Here is a 23,289-nt window from a genome sequence, read left to right on the forward strand (position 1 = left end):
AACCCATGGGTTAGGGTTAGTATGGGTTTAACTATCCGTGAAACAAAAAAAAATTCCATAGGTGCAATAGCATACAGGTGCAATTGTCATGGGTTCAAATGTACGTGGGTTCAAATGTAATGGAACCAATTATCCTATCTATGGCAATCAGGTCTTTCTTGTATCTTACTTGTATTGCTTTTCCTGCTAGTCTCATACTTGCTATGCTTGTCCCACATTTGACTTGTTTCATCAATTTTGTATTGCTTGTCTAATATTCCTCCAGTTTCACCCCTTGTTTCACGCAAGTCCTGTCTGACGGACAGTTGTACTGTCTATTGCGCACTTGTCTCACACTTGTCATGCTAGCAACACACTGGTCCCGTTTGAAATGTAATTGTCCTGCTTTTCTCACACTTATCCCGATAGTCCCACACTTCTAATGCTTGTCTTATACCTGCCCGTTAGTCCCACATTTATTCTGCTCGTCTCACACACGTCCCGATTGAATCAAACTTGTCTGCCTGTCCCTCTGCAACATTGTTTCAAAAACCCAGCTAAAATATCACAAAGTTAGTTTGCTCTATCCGTCCATTGGGCATTCGGATCCAAATTCTATTGTTCAAAGCCCACCGTAACATGCTGGCATAGCACGAGCCACGTTGGTTCATATTCTGACGCACTTTTGCCAATCAATATAATTACCTTCCGTAAAAGCATTGGGAGTTTTAAAAAGATCTGTAGCTCTGCAACTACCGGTAAATGGTCGACAAAAGAACAAGTTCTGGACTGGAGCAATGTTGTCTCCAATAAAGCGCACATAGCAAATAGGGTGGGCGTCATTGTTGCTGTCGGTAGCTTCATCCAGCTGCAAGCCAAATATTTTTCCTCAAAGTGCTGACATAAATTGATCTTTTCCTTTTAATAAGGAATACGTTTGACTGCTGATACCTTACTATAATAGATGTGATACCACGCTTGTGACACGAATCATTTAATATTTCGATTCACTTTATGCGACCCTAATTTTTTTTCAAATGAATTTTGTAAAATCTCGCGACCATGGATATGCTCGAATACCAAACGGTATGTAGTATCGTGGCTTCAATATTTGTTGCCAAGTTTTCACGGTGTGATACTTCCCGAATACAATTACTACCGAGCATACTTCAATACAAAATAAACAATAAAATTTCAATTCGATTCGATTCTGAAATCATCAGGTATTCGAAAGTGCCCTAGTCGCTACCCATAGTTTGGGAAACACTGTCTTATATAACACTCAATTTATAAATTTGTACTATAACCACATCGTATTAATCTGACGACAATTTAAAAACTCTATTATCTATGAATGCGTTGGAAACCTTTTGTATTTTAACTCTGAGTTAGTCCGTGCTTCAGCATCAATTAAATTTCAATTAGTTGGGAAAACAATTAAGATAAAAGTGGTGAAAACGTTCCTTCGCTGATGACAAATGACATGATCAAAAATCCAAGCAGAGAGAACCAGTTGAAACGACAGAATGCCTCAGCGCCGCCATTAAGTGGCCTGTTGATACAAGTTTGTTTGAACATCATACTTTCTCTGGGAAATTCTTTATGTTTGGTGAATAAGTTCCAAATGTTCAAAATATCCTGGCCATCTGGTCTAGTTCTTAGTCTAATTAGCGAGTTATTAATTAATTAGTGATGGGACACAAGGTGTCACTATGGAGTAAGAGCGCTGTTTTGGGGGAAACCTAACTTTTGATCGATAAGTCCTCGGTCTCTGACCGATATTCTCGTCATCTCTTGGTTGAATAACAAAAGGTTAAGGTAAAAAGGGGGGCTCCCGAAGTATGCGAACCAAGATGGCGGACATCGGAATGTAATATGTGTCTTAGGTTGGGGTTAGGCCATAATTTTAGGTATAAATACTACGGGAGGCTCTTGGCTAGTCTTCGAACTGATAATGGGACAAAAATAAGGAAAATTGGAAAAAAATTATCGCCTAACCCTAACCTGTTACCCATGTTACGTTCCGATTTCCGCCATCTTGGTTCGCATACTTCGGGAGCACCTAAAAAAGTTAGTCTGGTCTTTCTGACTCATTTCTCGTCCATATTCTAGCGTATAGTATTCATCCGTGTAAGATAATTGCATTCAATTGGTGCACATTGCATTAGTCTTTCCCCAAGAACTCGTCAGAGTAGGACAGTTATTAATTCGCAGTCTAAATGGTGCTGTTTTTATTGTATTCATTTCATGGTGCATTTGGCTGCTGAATGCTGTTTGTTATGACGGAGACAGGGCGATAATATGTGATTGAAGCGTGTTAAGACTTAACAAATCGATTTCGTGATGTTTCGTGACGATATAAGTTACGGAAGTGCGTAGAAATGCACACGATTTCCCCCTAACTTGGCCGGAGACTACTATCGTTTGCATTTACATGCGTAGCAAAGCCCTTTTTTCCGAGAACTAGAAGCAAGTGAAGAAGTGGAAAATTCCTGGCCAACTTCTGAAATATATTTTTTATCCATTTTGTTATTATTAAAAAATTATGGAATCTATAAACTTTCTGACTACAGCGTTTCACGCAATCTTAACTATGTCTTCTGAACTGTTAACATTTCTAGAAATTTAAACCTGTTACTTCACCCGACCCCCATGAGTTAAAAATTCTGATATTAACTTCAAAAATCGCTTGTAATGGCCTAATTAAAAAATAATATAAAATACTCACCTTGTTTGGGGTCGCATTGGGCAACTATAAAATAATTGCTGTAATCCGTTACGAAGAAATACTCCGCTGAGAAAATAATCTCCGTCACTAAAAACATTGATATTTATTAGACTAGGAAATGAAGTATTGAATTTACCTTTGTTGGTCAACTACCAATTACTTAATTCAACAAGCAAGATATTTCAACTTTTGAGTCAAGGCATTTTGACATGTGTAACAAAATTAGTTTGCTCTTGTTTGCATGTACAGTGAACCTGTCATTTTTTCCTAAGCTTGTTCAAATTATAGCCTTTACAGTAGGCAGTGTGAATAAAGAGTTACTCAAGTACACTCGAAAGTGTTGCGACAAGGAATCTGGAATTTCACCACGTGATATTTTCACGACATGGTGCCTGGTAGACTGAACATTAGTGGACAACTAGAGAGAACGATTTCCAAGCAGAAATACATGCTTCAAAAATCCACATGAAAATTATGGGTAATTATTTTATGTTCTTGAGACATTTCAGCATTTTGACACATTTCAATAAATAGGTTTTCTCAATATTAATATGCTTGTTAATAATTCTGCATAACAATTATGTAAACAGCGATAGTTGGGATGACCAATGCTTACCGACATCAACATCATTCAGCAATTTTTCATCTGCTTTATGGGAAAGAGATTCTTTTGTAGTACTAGCATAGGCCGATTCTGAAAAATCGTCATATTAACTTTTTCCTATATTTAACAATTGAATTTGTCTATTGTAAAAATTCAGTTACTTTGAGAATGGCCAAATAAGATATTTTCCATGATCGATTCAGATTATTTAAGAAAAAAAAAACAGGACTATGTCAGAAAATATAGTTCAAAATAAGTAAACCGTTATGATTGGGGTTGGGAATTTCTGGGAAAACATTTTAACGGTTAGCCGGGTAAAATTAACTGGTTAACCGCAGCGTGATGTTTGACGATAAAATTGATAACTTTAGCTTATTACGTCACAATGGCTACAAGCAATTTCGGGTGATCTTATCGCAGTATCGTTCAAAATTATTCACGAATGGAGGTAGTTTCATGATCGTTCTGGTGAAAGAGATATGCAGCGTGCTTCGGACATATGGAAGTATTTTGTATTCGACGTGCAAATTCTACTCTGAGATATCATAAAGAAAACAGCATCAACTGCGCACTTGTTGGATGACATTGAATATACGCTTTTGCAACAAAATCGTAAATACTATATTTCGACTGAAAACTGATTCGGAATTTATCTTTGTCAAATTTTACAATCCGCAGTCTTGGTACTTCAATTATTTTTCACATCTATTGGGTCCTTACCAATACAGTTAGTGATATTATTTTGAATTAAACGCCGCAGGAGATAAATATGCGATGTCGTAAACCAGTGGCGGCGCGTGGTCATTTTGACAACCGGGGCAAGCTACTGCGGGACCAAGTCACCCCCATCTACGGGGACAGGATGAGCGCTGTAAGTTCTCCCATCATTTTATGAGTATAAAAACCATTCCATCGGTAACAACCAATCGGCAAAAGCGACAATTTTTAACGATAAGAAAGTGTCTTTCAAACCGGTCCAAGTCAAGGGATTAATAAATATAGACATAGTTTATCTTGAAACCTCTTTCAAAAGGAAAGGCAATATTTACCCAGATAAATACAATGACATATTAACAGAAACTTCGGGAAAGCAGACAAAACCTAAAATAGGGTTTAAAACGTTACTATGAAGAAAGGAAAGTTAATGCAAAGATAAGGACATGCGTCGCTCACTCATAGATATATATGCTGCTAGACTTCTACTGCTTGAACATATATGCAACATGCCGCGGTTTCTTCGAAGCAAAATGCTCAATAACGCGCTGATTAAAGTCATGCATCCCAGAAATAACGTCTTTGTGAATGGATAAAACAGCCAATGAATTTAATCTATCTTGCTTCATTGTGTTTCTGAGATACGTTTTAATACGCTTCAGCGTGCTGAATGTTCGCTCTGCGTCGGCGGAAGAAATAGGCGTCGTCAAAATGATGTCCAGAAATTTTGCAGACGCCGCATAGGTAGTTACTAGAGTGTTATCTATGAGGAACCCATAGAGCGCGCAAGTTGATGTGATGTTCGAAAAAGTTTGATTGGTGTATATACATCGCAATTCATTTTCCAATTTACCCACGTTTATCATGGGGTAAAATTTGGAGACAGTAGCCAACAAATGGATGGGAAATTGACGTGCAAATTTTGAAAAATTTTTGGGGTTCATCAAAGAGAACGCGGCAAGGTGTTCAGTGCGCAGACGATCGCCTATTTGATTCACCAGAATGTCACAGCATTCCTTTGCAGACAAAATCAAACGCTGCGTTATTTGCCCGCGGCGTAAAGAAGCACTCCATGTGTCGTCGTATTTTATTGTTTCCCGGATACGAGATACTGCATCGCAGAAGTCTGAAATACACGACTGCACAGACGCTCCATTCATTAGCCGTGACTGCAATGCGCCGTATAATACATCCACGTGATAGAATATTGTGGAGAAAAAAGCGAGAAAAAATGAAAACTCACCATCTTCTAGCAGACGCTTTAGACCTGCCGCCTCCCTCACAGAGCGTTCGTCCCAAACCGGAGAGCTCTGAATGCCATTGAAACACTCAATGAGCTCAGACCTAATTTCGGACACGCCCTGCACCACGCGTGATTGGAAGTTCCAACGTGTTGGTGCGCAAGCTGGGAGACGGCGGCTACATATCTGGCGAAGGAGGTCAGAGCGCTTCGGCGAAACGGAAAAAAAATGAAGAAAACCCCGAAACATTTGCAAAAAATATACGGACGAGAGGGGTATCAAGACACATATTTTTAATAACGAGGTTAAATGTGTGTGCATAACAATGTAAAAAATGCGCATGAGAAAAATCTTCTTTTATATAAACTTGAACACCATGTTTCGACTCACTCATGACTGCCGCGCCGTCATAAGTTTGAGCTATCAATTTTGACTTCGCGTTGTAAGGCTGTAACACTTCTTTCAGTACAGCCGATATCCCGCAAGCCGTGCGATCAACGATTGGTACAAAGCTGTGAAATCTCTCGGTAGGTTTACCATCTTTCACAAACCGAAAAATCACAGCCAGTTGGGAAACACACGTGATGTCAGTTGTCTCGTCAGACTGAATCGAAAGGAACTGGCAATTCTCAATTTCCAGAGCCAAATGTTGTAAATAAATTTTATACATTGAGTCGAGCAAATCATTTTGGATATCCTTAGATGTCCCTTTCGAAACAGTTGCGGCATCAAGATGATCTTTCAATACTGTATCTAGAGATGCGGTGTATTCCACCATATCCAAAAATACCTCTCTATTAGAAGAGCCAGCCCGTTCATCGTGCCCACGGAGAGACAGCTCGTGACAACCAATGAACTTCAAAACATCTATCAATCGACCGAGAACATGGCGGTTTTTCTCGACGTTTTGGTTGTGCCGACGAATAGAAACCGCGCGTCCTTCATCCAACTGTGCTGCAATATTAACATTTCCGAATGTTCGGTATTTTACTGCATTGTCCAGATGCTCCATAGAAGATTGATGATCCCTGGCACGCTCGGAAAGATGTTTAAGATCTCAAAAACCAAATTTACACCAACGTGAGTCACGGGCGGTAGCAAAAAGTAGGCAATAAAAACAAAAAAGTGCATTTTTGTCCTCGCTGTAACACAACCATTCGTGTTTTTTATACCAAGTTTCTGCGCAGAATGTACGCCGACGCTTTCTTCCGTCATGGGATTGTTCCAGTGAACAATTTTTTGGTTGATAAGGCCCAAGACGTTGTACCTCTAATTTTTGTTCCAGCGGCAGCTGCGAAAACGGAGTGCGAAGTAGTGCATCAACCTTATTCATTATGAGGTCTAAGGCTAAGAAATGCGAAGCCGGAAAGAAGTGAGGAGCTCAAAAGGAACGTGGAAAATCGAAAGCAAATGGACTAAAGGTCTCTAACTGATTCAAATAGCGAAACAAGCGACAAAAACGAAGGCAAGGAAACTATCAACTCTTCAAGCAACCAACGAACGAGAAGGAATGCGTGAATATGTCAACACGTTGTTGTAAGAAACGTCGGCATTGTGTCGTCATAATTTCGGGGCTAGCCCCGATCGGCCCCGACGATTTAGTAAAAGAAACAGAAAACAAACGAGACAAACGCGGCGAGTGGAAGATAAAAGAGAGAATACGATATACAATGAGCAACCGGGGCAAAATCGGCGTCGTCCCGTCGACGTTCGGCGAAGGCTTTGCGAGCGAAAAATGAACCATGTCGGGAGAATATGGCTAGTGTAGTCTGTGCAACCGATATTGAGGTATTTTTCAAATATTATTTATTATACCAAAAAAACAACCGGGGCATTGCCCCATTTGGCCCTATTGACGCGCCGCCAGTAATTATTTTTGAAGAAATTGTACATTATAAGGATGATTTGTTCCTGAGATGTCAGTAAATGGTTAAAATAAATCGTAACCATTAGCCATCTAAAATCGGTTAACCAGTTAACTATTTCCAAGCCTAGTTATGATAAAATAATATTTGACCATTATATTACTACAAATATATGTATATATATATATATATGCTACATTTTCCCATGACAAAAAATCAATATTAAACAGACAAAAAACATTTTCTCGCGTCGGTATTTGTGTATCGTTTCAACTGAGTGTATTATACTCAAAATACAAGCACTGTGTATGAACACCACAAGTTCTCCGCTACATTTACCCAGATCGCCATGGGCCAATAAAACCAAACACAGATATTGTTTGGTTGGATGTCGAAACCTGCCAACCGTTGCGATCTATTCCCAGATCACACTTGGTAGCCAATGTTGACAAAGTTAAATTATTATTGGCTATGTTAAGAAAAGGCATGGAATTGTGTTGTGAGTACAACTCGAACTACGAATTCATAAACTTGTTCCAAGAAACGGCTTTTAAATAAAATAAAAGCATACTAACTGTGAGTCTGATTTACTGAGTATGTTCCGTCTCCATTCGGAAGAAAATGAAGATAAACATCTAAATGATCTTTAACCGGTCGACTGTAACAAAAAGAGATAGAAAACAATGATTCATTGTTGCAGGTTAAACGACATATTAAGAAATTTTATCGGCGCGTGGTATTTGTTGCACAATTAGCCAGAGGCGTAGCCAGCATATTTTGCGAGTTTCTGGTTGACCTTCAGTTCTTTACTGAGCAGCATTCTGCAATCTCCAATTTCGGGGAAAAGTTCGTGGCCATTGATGTCCGTGTCGTAAAAATTTGCGAAATCTGTGCAATCTCGACGAATTGTCGAAAAAGGCATTGGTGTCTTTTAGCACAGTATAATATATTTTATGTAACTCTGCCGCAAAGTACGTTACTTTGACAATACAAAACCACGTATTACTCAAAACATGTATTAACATCATTCAACCAAATTCCGTTGCCATTTGTCTCCAGCACAGAACTAATATCAACATACATCGGAGTGCGCAGGCAAGAACTTATCAATACAGAACCACGTAATTAACCCCGTGCATTTTGTTACCTAACGTTACCAAATCAAATTTTGCTTTGTTTCCCGGCCAGATTTTTTGGCCATGTAATTACGATGGAAATCTGACCGTGCGCGAGCTATTTGCCTGATGACGTCGGCAGTCGACGTAAGTGATTTGCCCAAATGTGCAGTTTGCCATGTTACTAAGACTAGATGTCTGCGCCGGTGCGATCTTGCTTGTGACCGTTTTTTTACCCTTGTTGTGACATTTTTGCAAGCCCTATTTTAGCGCCCCTGTACCTTGGCGCCCGGGGGCATATGTACCCCATCACAGCTATTTTGTTACTATAACTCAGCGAAGCGTCGCGGGCCGGATTATATTACTCTGCGGCCCGTAGGTTGCCGACCCCTGTTTTATAGCATCGTTTCATGTGAAAATGTTTTGTTTTATATGGATTTTGAACGTCTATAGACGCCAATTTTTTACATAATTTCCACGCGCAATAATGAAGACTTCGAATTTATCTATTTATTTTATCTTGCTGTAAAATCTCTTTTTCAGTAAGTCTTGCTTGAGGTGGTAAGAGCGTGGCTTGAAAATTTTCCAATTATCTCTAAATCATATCTAAGTTGCTCAGTGCTCACCCTTCAGCATGTTGAGTCGCATTCATGGCAAATCCATCATCAATAGCGATGAAGCTGTTCCAATCCCAACAATCTATCAGATATTCGTATTGTGGATTATCAATTATGTCGTACCATGTTCCATTTAGGTTACTGAACTGAAAAAAACCGACGATTAGTAGAAAAATAGTTACAATGAAAACGAAATATATATTTTTCAATAACTATTGCGATTTCATGATGTGTGGCGCGGTAAATGAAAAACAGAATCAAATATTCACTTGTATCAACGTGACGTAATTCAGTAAAAGGACAATGCAACATTTATTTTTATTTTTTGGGCGTAAATCGGGACATTTACAGTTCAGCACAGTTGCCATAAAGTTACTACAATATAATCGTTAAAACATTTCCGGTTTCAGCTATGTGGTTGTATCCCCTTACGTCCTTTTTAGCTATCATTTAGCGACTTCTGAATTACTCAAGTATCGTTTATCAATAAATCCTATTGATAAAATCTAATTATTTTGTTATTATTGGTTAAAAATTTCCCGTATTTGAATATCGAATATGAGCAATTTTCAAAACGGTTAAATTTACGTGGTCAAGTTGAATCTTCTCTGCAACTGTGGAATAGAATAAAATAAGTGATAATTTTATTACGTCAATATTGTGCATGCATTTTTGTCAACTTTGTTATATATTGGTGGATGTCAACAAGAGATGGACAGAAATATTTCTTGGATCCATTTGCATACGTTTGGGTGAAAACTACAATATCAAAAAATGATAGTACCCGCCGTTGTTGTACAACTTACAAACGAAGGTATATCAAAGGCGCAATTCTATAATCCAGGCTGCAGGGTAACAACATAATCATCTTATTCATATAAACGAACAGGTAACAACATAATCATCTTATTCATATAAACGAACAGGTAACAACATAATCATCTTATTCATATAAACGAACAGGTTTATTTTCTTCAAAGAAATACTAAAGCTGCCAACTTATTCGCGTTCAATGAGAATTTTAACACTGATTTTTCATAAGATTCTTATCAAAACAAAGAGTTTATGACAGCTTATCGTGTATCATCATCCTTCGAACGCGAATTTTGTGTGCAGCTTTGTGAGAAGCACATTTTAAAATAGAGCTCCTTTGTACGTCAGAGCTACATCTTGGTTTATTTAGGAGATTCCACATCTTTCAGAAAAATTATAAAATTATCCACGGCACTGGAATGTTGAATAATATTCGATGGTTTACATATATATATATATGTTCACTGTAATTCAGCCGCGTTTGATATGGACTACAAGATCTACTACATTCGTTCAGTTTTGGCCCATGCCATCGATATGAACCCAAAAATAAGGACATCAAGGAAATATAATAATAGAATAACAAAGAACGAAATGTAATAAACAAAATGTATTCATGCCAGTGCGACCCGTGACTAAACATAGTTTCCACTAGAAAGGATTTGTTCCAGCAGTTCTTTATTCTTAGAAACAATCTGGTCCATCTCACTTTTAAGTTGTATTTTGGTTCAAGTTACACGAACTGATTTTGGCCAATAGGCTATTGTTTTGTCATTGTTTCAATTAATTTGCTGTTATTACGTAATGAATGCGCGTGTAGCAATCAATACCATTTCTAGGAAATCAGTCATTCGATCTAAGTGCCTGGTATTAGAACCTCTATCCATAAAACAAGGACAAAAATAAGAACACATGTCAACATAAGGACGTTTCTTAGAAATAAGAACGAAAATATTTTATAAGACAAAGGCCTTCAAAATAAGGACAAATCTTAGAAAAAGGACCTCATGGCAACCCTATCCATGGCCCATGGGTTTCCCAATACAATTCGTTTTATAACGGAGCAAAATAATTTTAAATGATATTGAATCATTGCAAAGTTTAAAATATTTACCACGTCTTCGATACAACCTATCGTCATGCTTATGAACAAATTGCGTATTTGGCTTTTGACGAATTTGGGTTTTTTCATTAAAACTCATCTAGATGTGATTTTGCGAACCAGCCTGTTGAATTACATTTTATTAAACTGATAATAAAACGATTTTCTGAGAAAAGAACCTGTTTTGCCAATGTTAACCAATGCGTATTTCATACGTTTGTCTTCCACAGACACCGCCGTCGAAGCCGTTAAGTTGCACGTCGTTATAAGTATCAGTTTGTCTTGTCATCATATAATGAGCGCTTCGCATCTGAAAAACCTTACGCAAATGAAGTTAATAAGAGGTATAATAATATAGATTCAGGTGGGTATATATCTTTATTTAATATTTGAAAATTATCGTTAGTCTACGGCAGGGCTACTCAACTGGCTGACCGCGGTCCGATTCCGGATCTTTCGAGTTTTTGATTCGGACCGCATCTAATTCTTTATTTTGGATCATTAGCCCCACGTTCAAAATTTCCTTATATAAAATGACTTTTATAGTTTCTAATATATATAAAAGAACTATAACACCACACTAAACAATCTTGATTAGCTAATAATCATTAGCTTGCCTAGAAAGTGCGCGTTTAAAGGATGCCGAAATATAATTTCTGGAAAGACCGGATCAAAATAATTTTGAAGTTTTGTATGCGGATCTTCGGTAAAAATAGTTAAATAGCTCTGGTCTACGGTACCAACCAAAGTTATCCAGCATTTGAGGCGCGTATTGCTTTTTATCTTGATGCGCTGCGTAGGAAAATGACATTGGGTACAACTGTTTTAGTTAGTGGAAGACGTACTGGCAGCTATATTTAACTACAGTAGATATTAGGGAATTGTATAATTCCAGTTTATCTGTTATATGGCTTGTAACACTTCAACATTACTAAATATTATTACAAAGTTCGTTTTATCTAATTTTTGAATAAAACATATTTGAAACGGGACTTGGTTGTTAATGAAGAGGATGAAGAAAATTGGCAAGCTGTTAAACCTGAAAAATTATCCGACTGCTCAACGAAATTCCAGAATGGTTATTTCTATTTCAGTTTTCAATTCACCTAATATCGTTATTGTTGATATACTATTAATTGTCTTGTTACTTTATGTTCTCAGACTTTGGATAAAAGGAAACGCGTAATACGCGTAAAAAATTTGAAGATAAATTTCGAGCAAAATCGTCTTGCTGGAATAAATTACAAAAATCCGGAAAGGGCAGCAAAAATCAGCAAGAAAAATGAGACTGCCGTACAAATCCATGTATTGTCAGAAGTCCAGATTACGCCAATGAGCAAGTCTGACAGAAGATAAAAAACAAAAGATGTTTCCAAAAATGTTGGGAAAATGAAATAGTGGTCTGAAAGACGTTTCTATGCCAGGGCTTTAGTATTGATAGTAAACTAGATTAAGAAGCACTGATTTCATGTCCCGATTTTTGCATCTTATTTACATAAGACTGTTTCGTAGCTTAGGAAAATATCTGAAAATTTGTGTCAAGAAGAAAGACAACTTTTGAATGCCGTTTACAAAGAGAAAATCAAAGATGCATTCCGATGTGCAAAAAAAAGTTTTCAGCTATAATTGAAATTAGCCAATAAACATTGCTGTCGTGGCTGGAAAGTCCGGCACCATTCATAAAGTTTTTGACCCGCATCGTCCACGAAAATGTGTGTAGCAAAGAAACATACGACATAAGAAAACGGAACGACTGTTTAAAAACCTATTACTTTATATTATGAAGAAGCAACAAGTTCTGAAAGACGAGGTATTTACATCGCAAGGTCCAGGGAAATATTCAACAGAGAAAATAATTCGACATTTCGCCCAAGAAAGAGATTTTCCTATGGAAATATCGATGGTTGAGAGTATGGAGCTCATATAATAGCAATGTATGAATGTAGCAAAATTGTGGGTGATTGGGTATCAAACGTAGTGTGACAGCGCGTATGTGATTATGTTTACCATAAAAGAATTGATGTGTAAATTGCGTATCACACATTTTGTTGCGCTTTTTGAGCTCCAAAGTTGTCGGTGAAGCAAGTTAAGTTAGAAAAAATAGAGCTGAAAATGGAAACAATTCAATTGTATATTGCTTCATAAAAGTTCATCTACACGTTCCAGGCAGTAGACGGTATAGCTTATTTCCATATAGGTAAGTTATGATAAAATGGGATGTAGGCAGGGCTACCATCGGGTGTCAAAAGGGTAATTTTCTTTTTGGGTTACTTATCAACGGCGCAAACGCAGATTAAAAATGAGGAAGAAATCATACACGAGTTTCTTCCGCACTCCCAATTTTACATATTCTTTATTTATTAGAAGTCGCTTTGAACAAGGTTGTATGCAGCCCTCCCCCCTCCCCTCAAAAAAATAATCGCAAAAAAGACATGGGAAGACATGAAGTCACAGCCACACGAAACCTCTAAGTCTAAAGTTTTCAAACTTAGGTTTCCCGCAATTCTTCTTGTGTTTTGTGGGCACTAATTGCTGTTTTTTCCATGGCCAGTCAATATCGCTCTTGCAATAGCATAGCTTTTATCCTTTCAACTTTGTTTGACATTAGGAAATTCCTTTCATATTCGAAACGCAACTCATGCTTACGCATAGGCTACGAATTGTCAAATTTATGGCTTGTCTCCAAAACAGTATTCCTAAAAACTAGCAGCAACTATTGTAACTGTGTCACAGTTTGCCTATAAATACCGCGAACCCCACCGTTAAAAGAAAAAGTTTGAGCTGAACATCGTCCCTCGTTCCCACGGAAGCTCTGTACCCAAAACAAGAACGAGTCCTCCACGTTTCTAGGACAAAATAAGCACACAACTAAAAAATAAGCACTTTTCTTAGAAATAAGCACATCGTTGCTTTATAAGACACGGGCTAGAAAATGAGCACAAATTTTAGAAATAAGCACGATATGGTAACCCTGTGTGTAGGTTATTATTCAAAATTTAAAAAAAAAGTTAGATTAACCAATCTGTATATAATACATCTATTAAAACTCTTACCTTCTCCCAATCAATTGTCTCATATTTCACTCGGGGACAGAGACGTGTAACTACTGTTCCCACCAATAATAATAACGTCAGCATGTAACCTATAAAAATGCCCATTTCTTGCTCACGATGCCCTTGAAGCGTAGAAATCGATTGCAGTTTTTTCGGTGCAACAATTCGTAAAGCTAAAACAACATTACTAAAATATTGCCTAAGGCAGCGGTTCCCCAAACTTTTTGACTCGATTATCGTTAACGTGTATTTTATTTATTTTGAAGTTTGTAAAAAAGTAGATAACGCCATATTATTTACACTTATTTATTTAATGATAGGTTTGCGGCTGCTGCTTTGAAAACATCGTTCCAAAGCGCAATGTTATACTTAATATGCACAGGCGCATTTCCAGGCTTGTCCAAGGGACATATATATTTTTCTGTCCAATCCCATGGAAATTCATGACTGTCCCATCCCATGGGGTTCCAATGGATGTTTCCCTGACCTTCGACCTCCGAAAAATCCTCTACTTCACCATTCCAAATTGTAGGTATCGCGAGTTGGTGCCTACACACTGGTTTCTTGCAAAGTGACTATAAACCAAGTGAGGACATGCATTGGTAACGTTATAAGCGCTAGCGTGACGTCACACCAGCCATTTTGTGTCCAGAGTTCTATCGCTGTATAATCCTAACTCAGTGATTTAAACCTGCGATCGTTAAACAGCTGAATAAAAAAAAAACGATGCTCATTAGTTCGGACCAAACTTTCGCAGCGGCAAAACGAATGAAAATTCTTCTGAAAAAAAATTACCGGCAGATGTTTCTCGGATAACTTGGCTCGGCGATATGGTCAGCATATACGAAGTTAAGATTAAAGTCATCCAACTTTACTCGATAAATCAACACCCGATAAGACCAAAATAATAAACAAAAAGATACACATTTCATTATAAAATTCCTGATGTAAGTATCGCTACTTGCACAGAATCTATTTTAACAAACGGGTAGAATTACAATACAAATTATACTACAGAAACTTGCACTATTTTTGCGGTACATGTCATGATATTAAAATATGCGTATCACAAACAAGGTGTACATTGGCAAAATAATATTAAAAAAATATACTACATGCATGGAATGAAGGATAACGGCGTATATTAAGTTTACAAGAACATCTAATAATCTGGAGTGTATAAAACAATATATTATCTATTTGACTTGAGCTTTTGCCGCAGGTCGTTTTTCAATAATTTTTTTTGTCTCCTCTTTTGCGCGAATATTTCACCCTAAATTGAGAAAACGTTTCAAAATTTTAAAAGTGATATTGTGGCAAGATGGGAAATTATATTTTAAGCAACTCTATCTGTCAGAAAAGTAACAGGTGAAAATATATTATGAAAGGCATTAATATTGGCGCGAAATATAGTTTATAAATACTTCGCGCAAAAATACGATTGCTTTTTTGGATGGGTGGCATAAATATTGGGTAAAACTATCAATTTTCAAATATTTATTATGTGTGTAAGACCCAAAAAGAGTTAGTAACGATTGTGGGCATTCGGGATTGACACTTTCCATAGAAACAAATAAATAATTTGAACCCCGTGTCTTTATAGGGTTCCCCCGGAAACATCAAGGCTAATTTTTCACTGTTGGATATCGATAAAATTACAATTAAGTTTCATAAACGAGAACTTAGAAGACATGGCGTCGCTAGATCACCTAGTAAACTTTTTACATTTTCCGACGCAAAAGAATTGAAATGTCCTGCCAATAATAAGTTAATAAGAGCTGCAACACCAGTCGCGGCGGCTGGTTTTTAAATTTTGTACGTTATAATGTACATGGTTCGATGAAATTCATTAGGCCGCACAATGTGCTAGCCATGAGATCGTTTACAATCTATAATTTTTAGAGCAACTATTGCAACAGCTCGTTACATTAAGAAAAATTTCCCCGAGAAAATTCATTTCATCGGCTTCTGGAATGATTATTGTAAAACGCAGGCTTTAAACTTTCAGGATGGTGTGAACAGGTATCATAATACCAGTTCAAATAGTACCTGATTTAAACGTATGCATTAGGTTAATGACGTTTCACACTTGCGAAGGAAAGCGATATGTGTTTTTCATACGGAACGTTGCTACGTTGCTACGTAATTGCGTAACCAAGTAATTAGGGAACGTTTTTGTTTAACTCAAGTTGACGCAGTGGACATGTCAAGAATTGGAGAACATTGAATGAAATAACTTATACAATTTTACTGAAGCACGATACATTTTATCTAATGTCGGAAACTATCTTTAACTTCTGCAAATGTGTCGATGTCATATTAGGTTAAAACAAGAACAAATCGAAGTTTTTGTTATTTAATTCAAAAGCTTTTCGAAAAAAATTCCACGCTTTTCAATTTTGCCGATTTTTGTATGATAATCGCGACATTTTATCTCTATCTCATAATTAGAATTAGTCTTCTAGATTGTATTTCAAACAATATAAAACTTATCTGTATATAATATAAGGTTCGTGAGATATGAGGTTTCAAAGTTACATAACTCACACTGGATGATAAGATAACTATTGCAACTTTCACGAAACCGCACGATACCAGTATGATTCCACGAGGCAAATAGCAAAAGACAGTAAAAAACCTTCAAAACAAATTGACGAACGAGACCTTCTGACGAAGCTAAAACAAACCGACGCTGCCCCGATCCGCTGGACACAAAATGGCGTCCGATATGCATCATTGCATTCGGTGTCTCCACTTGGTTTATAGTCACTTTGGTTTCTTGTTCCATACCATTGTTTGGATTGAAAACAGTCAACAATCTGTCATTTGAAAGTACTGATGGGGAAGTTTCGCCTGGTTTATAACATTTATTTTAAGACTAATTTTTGATTACTGCACTTGATTGAACCTCCTAAGAGACAATGTTATAATTGATTTATTTGATTCATATTTGAATTTTCGAAACATAACTAAAAACTAGCAAATAACATGCAAAAACGCGAAAACGAGGTAATGTTCCCAACCATGCCTGAAAATCTGTCTGAGCAGCTGCTAAAACGTCTATTGTCACGTCACTTTGTGCATATTACTGATTAGTTATGGATGTTACGGAAGTAAACAGAGAAGTCGATTCTCGGGGAAACATCTATTGGAATACGATAAAATAAAAATTATTAATATTCAGGTCTAGTGTAGGAATATATGCTATGCACAAAGATACATGCAAAACGACAAAAAAATTTGCTTAACTATGGCAATCTAGTATCATTATGACACTCGTTTTCTGTTTTGGAGTCACTCTATTCATTCAGCAAATATCAACTTCCTGCTCATCGACTGTTTATAATAGTTCAGTTAATCTGGGTAATTCCTGAACCATTTCCTTAACTTTCATGTTACATGCAAATCTGATGTAAACAGAGTTATACCAAGAGCAGATAGCCCCCCTTCTCAGGCCTGATGGCAATGAAAAAATTTACTGGATGATGTGGATACCATCCCAGATATTCGTCTGAATCGACCCACCAGTTTCCTGAAAAAGATAGAGTTCTGATTGCCCTCTAGAATGTAATTTTTTAAATAACTATTACTTACATATTGTACGCAATATCGTGATACCACGCTACCTCACTATCATAATTAAACCGCACCGCTGCAGAAATAGTGTTAATTTTATTGACACACAAGACGTAATCCTATATAAAATTGTCCCATTTGTCTTTTGTGCCCCAAGCGTCCTCTTGTTCCGCGTGTCCCATGGGAAAAACAAATGTGTGCTGTCCCATCCCATACCATGGGACGTTTCCCATGGGAACCCCATTCCTATATAGACAAGCCTGCGCATTTTTCTCTCTATGTCCAAACGTGACTGGTATTTTGTTTTGATTGATGCCACTCCCGTAAACCCAGCTTCTCAGAGATAAGACACACTTGCGGCGGCGGGTATTTCAATCGGTGTTTTCCCAAAATCGCATTAATTCAGAAGACTGAACGTTTGTTTTTAGATGCAAATCTGATGTCATGTCGACAAATTGCTCAGCTTCGGTTGTTGATGACCACTCGGGAATTACTGGACAAAGGTAAATTGGTTGCGTATCAATAATGCTGCTCCATGCTTTTGGCAAAATAATGTTCAAAATGGGGAAAACGCTGTCCAGATGCTAATAAAAAAAAAATTCGTTTTCAACTTTTTGTGAAGCAATGATATGTTCTTTCAATATTGGAAGTCAATCGCTTTTTTGATATTTTCCATTAAATCCACTTTCTCTATTTCTAGTTTCTTTTTGAATCCAATAATTTTCTCAAAAAGACCAAGAATGTTCTTGACAGGTGTTTCAAATATATCGCCCAGATATGCTATATTTGTACGTAATTTTCTTGTTGCAAGAACGTAGCGATCTCATTTCGCATTTCATAAACACGAAGCAGAATCTTGCACGTTGACAACCAGCGTGAGCTACAGTAAAAAAGAAGAGCATTGTGCTCTGCCCCAGCGTCGTTGCATAACTTATGGGGGAAAAACGAGCTTTGAGGGGTCGTGCTTTAATGTAGCTTCATTCAGCTGCAAACCGAATATTTTTCCTCGCAGTGCTGACATAAATGGATCGTTGACATCAACAGCAATACGTCCAATTCTTCGAGCGATGGTGTTGTTTAACAGGAGGATATTTTAAATGCTTTTTGCTGCAGTTCCACTCAACATAATGAAAACCAGGTCCCATGCATCAGGAGGTTGCTATAGTATGCGGCTTTTTGGCTTTCGCGATGCGATATTCCACTTTGAAAGAAGCAAATTGTTATTTTGATGAAACTGTAAACGATCTAGAAATAGTCACAGATTGGCGTTGCATATCAGCCAGTGCACGAGCAATATATTATCGAGGATAAGCTACAGTGTACTGTCAAATGACGGTTTAATTTGCTCGGCAATATGCATTCAACATATATAATATAAAACTTTGCAGCAAATAGGCCTAACGCATTTCGGGTGCTGAGTGCTGACATCCATCCTTCTCAACCTACGTAAATCCAAACTTATAAGATAATTAACATCATGACTCGTCCGCCGTATTGTTGAATTAGAATTCTTCTTCCTCTTCTCTGCGTGATTTTCCTTTGAAATCAATCATGTTCGCTAAACTCGGTTCAGCGGATAAAAAAAAACTGCAGCTCACGAAATTGCAGTAATTCTACCCCCATTATTACGTAACAGTTGCACAGACACTACGAAGCAGAAAGCGGAAAATGGAATGAATTTATTGATTTATTTACACAGCATTCAAAATCAGAAACAATAAAACATTTATAATAAATACAAGAAAGTAAAATATTTAATCATATATATATTAGTTATCTTAACACAATTCTGTTAATTTTCGCGACGCACTTAGCAAGTTTACGTGGCGCACCATTTGAGAAACGCTGGTCTAAACCAGGGCTACTCAACTGGCGGACCGCGGTCCGAATCCGGACCTTTCGAATATTGGATTTGGACCGCACCTAATTATTTATTTCGAATCATTAGCCCCACTTTTTGAATTTCCTATTATAAAATGACTTTCATAGTTTTGAATATATACGAAAAAAACTATAACACCATAATAAACAATTTCAATTTTCTACTAATCATCAGTCGGTCGAGGAAGTGCTCGTTTAAGGATGCCGAAATATCATTTCTGGAAAGACCGGACCCAAATAATTTTGAAGTTTTGTTTGCGGACCTTCGATAAAAATAGTTGAGTAGCCCTGTGCTAAACTATTGAAAAGTGTAAAACAATTTACTTTAGTGACGTAGATAACACTCTAGATGTTTTTCAAGTTTTGCTCGAAAACGATAAAAAAAAGTTTGTTATTAGTGTCGCAAGCGTTTTCTTCATCTTTAAGACGCGATCGGCAATGCTAAAATTCGGAAGATCTCAATGTTCGACTGTGACTTTAACTCAATAACAGCATACCGTAAATCAATTTAAATTGACACACCAGACATAGACAATAACGCATATGATATGTACAGAAAAACAATAACAGATATGTTCTTTCTAAAAGCGCAATCTGACTCTATTGGTCCCAGCCAAAACTTGGCACACAATAATTACATTCAGACAAATCACAAATGTGTTTAAAATCAGAACACTCGTGAACAAAACTACAAAAGTCGTCTAAAAACAGTTAAAATAAAATCAGTCATTTACCGCCATGAGAACTTAATTGAAATAACTTTACACATGTCAAGTACTACACCGGATTGTCCTATCGAGGGCTTGTTCCTATTGGGGGATCAACGTCAGGATTAAATGCGGGTTATCTTCTATTTCTGACGGGAGATTTTAGTAACTATGAATTAAAATAGTATCCGAATAAACCGGGATCTGAGCAATTTTGATAAATGTGCAATACATTGTAATCATGGGTGGTCCTATGAAATTTTCTTTATTCGATTTGAGACGGTTGAAATGAACGTTCATAGTTTAATCACCACACACGCTATTCACTGTATACGTCACGGGGGATAATACGCGATGATCACGTATGACGTATGGACCAATGTATAACATCTACCGGCAATGTGTATATTTGGCCCACAAGTACCCAAGTTAGCCGAACATTACAGTAAATCCATACAGCCCAAGATGACAGCAAAACGATGTCTTCTCTTGCGATATCTTGAAAAATATTTTGCACCTAATTTGAGAGACCAGATGGCCGTATTTCTTCGTGCGATCTTTAAGCCTGCCATAGTCGACACAAAATCACGTCCCATTGTTCTTTTCCCCCGAACTATTCGCTCAACTTTTTCATTCTGGCACTCTGTAGTCTACGTGGCGGTGAATGAATTGGTCTATGTCAATAGAATGCGAACATAAATCAGTCTTACCACGTCATATAGGCTTAACAAAAATAAAAATGCTTCTATGCGCCCTGAAATCAATTTGATCTTCTTCTCACTACTCAAATTCATTTCATTGATTCGAAGATTGTCCATTAAGTCACTCTGACGTACGTTACAAAAGACCTAGAAAAGAAAGAAACTGCTGCTCCACCGAGACATAATGAGCAATACAAATACTAGATAACGCCCTTATTCCTTTTTAGAAAATCTATACCCAAAATGAATTCTTCAGTCAAATTTTGGCAATGATACATTTCAAATTCAGCGTCCATACCGCCAATTTGTCTTCGCATTTCAGCAATCCCATCCATTGGCAGCCGTAAACGATAGAGTCGACGATGCAGGTCGTTCACAGCTCGAGTCGGTGTTATTGATTGATTCGTTAAATCATGTCAAATTACAGATACACCAGCTGTATTACCCGGAGCACAGACTCGTTGGCTGTCAACAAACAAGATATTGTTGAGACTTCAGGGCACTCGCAGATTCTCTCACGCGATGCTCCAACTTATCGAACCTCATTTCCATTTCTTGACGCATCTGCATGATTTCTGTCCTGATAGACTTTCTTTCTGCACTTTACCTACAACTAAACACTTTACACTTTACCTACAACTAAACACTTTACTTACAACTAGACCTTTCAGTTTTTGACCCATTCACAATCGCAATTTCACTATTGGGCTCACTGTCTCCGGTTTACTAAGTATAAGTACCTGGCGGCACATGAAAATGTATTACCATTTGCTGTTGTGCGTCTGTGATATGCGCAGGGATCTGATTTTTGATACCTCGATGGTAAGCCATATCGCCAAGTTCGGTTGAATTAAAAATTTACATTTGGCTACTTTCATGCTCCCTTTTGAACCTATCAAAGAGTTCATGAGCCATCGTTAATAATTAAAACAAGTAATAAGCATATTATGCTTTATCAAATCTGCTGACGCGTCCACACCGACGCAATAAAAATCGAATCGCCTCAAAAATTCGTCAAAATCATCTCCCTGAGAACATCGCGAAGATGCCCTCAAAAAGTTCATTTTCATATTGTTACTTATATCGATTCACACAAATTTATCAATTCTGGCGTGCTCGCCAATTATTTCGCAAGAACCAATCAAAGCAATAATAACACTCTAATCAAAAAACAAAGGAGAAAAAAATGGGAGGACAACACCAGTAAAAAATCCTATCACATTAGTGTGACTCTATTATGATTTTATTATGGGAAAATTGCTGGTGAGTGGGTATCAAACGGAGTATGACAGCGTATGTGGAGATGTTTACCATAAAAGAGTTGATTAATTAGCAGTGCTCGTGCTCAAAGCCGTCGTCCTGAGGCCTAAGCTATTTATACATCCACGGCCTCTATTGCATTTAATCTCAAAAGTTGATCAAAAAATATTTCAAAGATCATATTTTCAACTATTTGAAAATCTATGAAGGTAATTTTATGAGACACTGATGTTATGGTTGTCAAACTTTAAGACGATAAATTAAAAAAACATACTCAGAAATATTAAGAAACTAAAGAATAATCTAAAACAAATCTTAAAACACTTTACTCACTTTCACCCAGTCCGCTTCTTCCAATTCTAGCCGAGGGCAAAGTCTTGAAAATACGATTTCAGCAAACAAAATTTGTATTCCGAAAAAGTACACATGTCTCACCATGGCGAATATTATATTATTTCAGGTGAATCCTCAAAACGTAAAGTTGACGCAAAACACAGATTCATTAATCATGGTCGATTGCACTGCAGCGGGCTCTAACTAAATTCTCGCTTATGGAAGAAAGCTACAAACTGGTACCGGAACAACGTTACATTCACATCAAAATATATATAAATATTTGATAAAATATAATATTTGGGTTCGCGAAAGTTGCGAAGTAAGAGAAATATTGTATAATAGAAAATTACCACGTTGTACATCGAAATATTCACTAGATCAGTGGCTGAAAACCATTAGTCCGTGAAACTTTTTTGCCGGTTCGCCAAAAATTTCATTGCTTTGTTTGTTTTTCTACAAGCGCAAAATCGCTTTACTGACCCCGCGTTTCTAGGTTGAGTGACTTCTTTTCCGCCGTTGTATACTACTGTGAAGCTAGTAGCAATTTGATCTTTCTGTGCGGCGAAGCGAAAAGCTCAAAATCTTTGGTAGACGTGTATACATGTCACTATTAACACCCGAAAAAATGTAGTCTATTTGAAAATGATAATTTTAACCCTTTTTCATTTATGTAATTTTGACAAATAACGCCATGTTCAATGAAGGAATTTCCACTTTTAAACGGCTTAGGTTTGATTTGTTAGAGAAACGTCAGGTAACGGTTTTTATCATTAAATATTGAAATCTCGTCCCTCTTTTGCGAAAGAACATGCAACTGAGTTTTCATAAATTACCTAATTTCGATTTTTTTCGATGAATGTAATTTTAACGAATGAGGCCATATTGGCTGTGGTTATATTCCGAGTTACTGTAAAATAGACTTCAATCTACTGCTTATCGTGCTCTATGTCTCCCGTATCTATATTCTTGAAGAATTTTCTCTGTGTGGAATTCAGAA

At 37.2% G+C, this 23,289-nt stretch overlaps 1 protein-coding gene and 1 long non-coding RNA gene across 2 annotated transcripts; both read right to left on the reverse strand.

Moving 5' to 3' along the window:
* Positions 1-1,466: 1,466 nt before the first annotated feature.
* LOC120346234 (uncharacterized) lies at positions 1,467-22,590 on the reverse strand. Its single transcript, XM_078115184.1, has 6 exons — positions 22,290-22,590; positions 8,873-9,009; positions 7,707-7,789; positions 3,324-3,401; positions 2,708-2,794; positions 1,467-1,531 (listed from the first exon to the last, which is right to left on the reverse strand). Exons 1-6 carry the CDS (start codon positions 22,392-22,394, stop codon positions 1,467-1,469), a joined length of 555 nt encoding a protein of 184 aa, XP_077971310.1. The 5' UTR covers positions 22,395-22,590.
* On the reverse strand, positions 19,318-21,240 carry LOC144425911 (uncharacterized). The gene is made up of 2 exons (XR_013477724.1): positions 20,995-21,240; positions 19,318-20,843 (listed from the first exon to the last, which is right to left on the reverse strand). It is a non-coding gene; the product is annotated as an uncharacterized LOC144425911 (long non-coding RNA).
* Positions 22,591-23,289: the final 699 nt, after the last annotated feature.

The sequence above is a fragment of the Styela clava genome, chromosome 8 (assembly GCF_964204865.1).
Source record: "Styela clava chromosome 8, kaStyClav1.hap1.2, whole genome shotgun sequence".
Classification (NCBI taxonomy): domain Eukaryota; kingdom Metazoa; phylum Chordata; class Ascidiacea; order Stolidobranchia; family Styelidae; genus Styela; species Styela clava.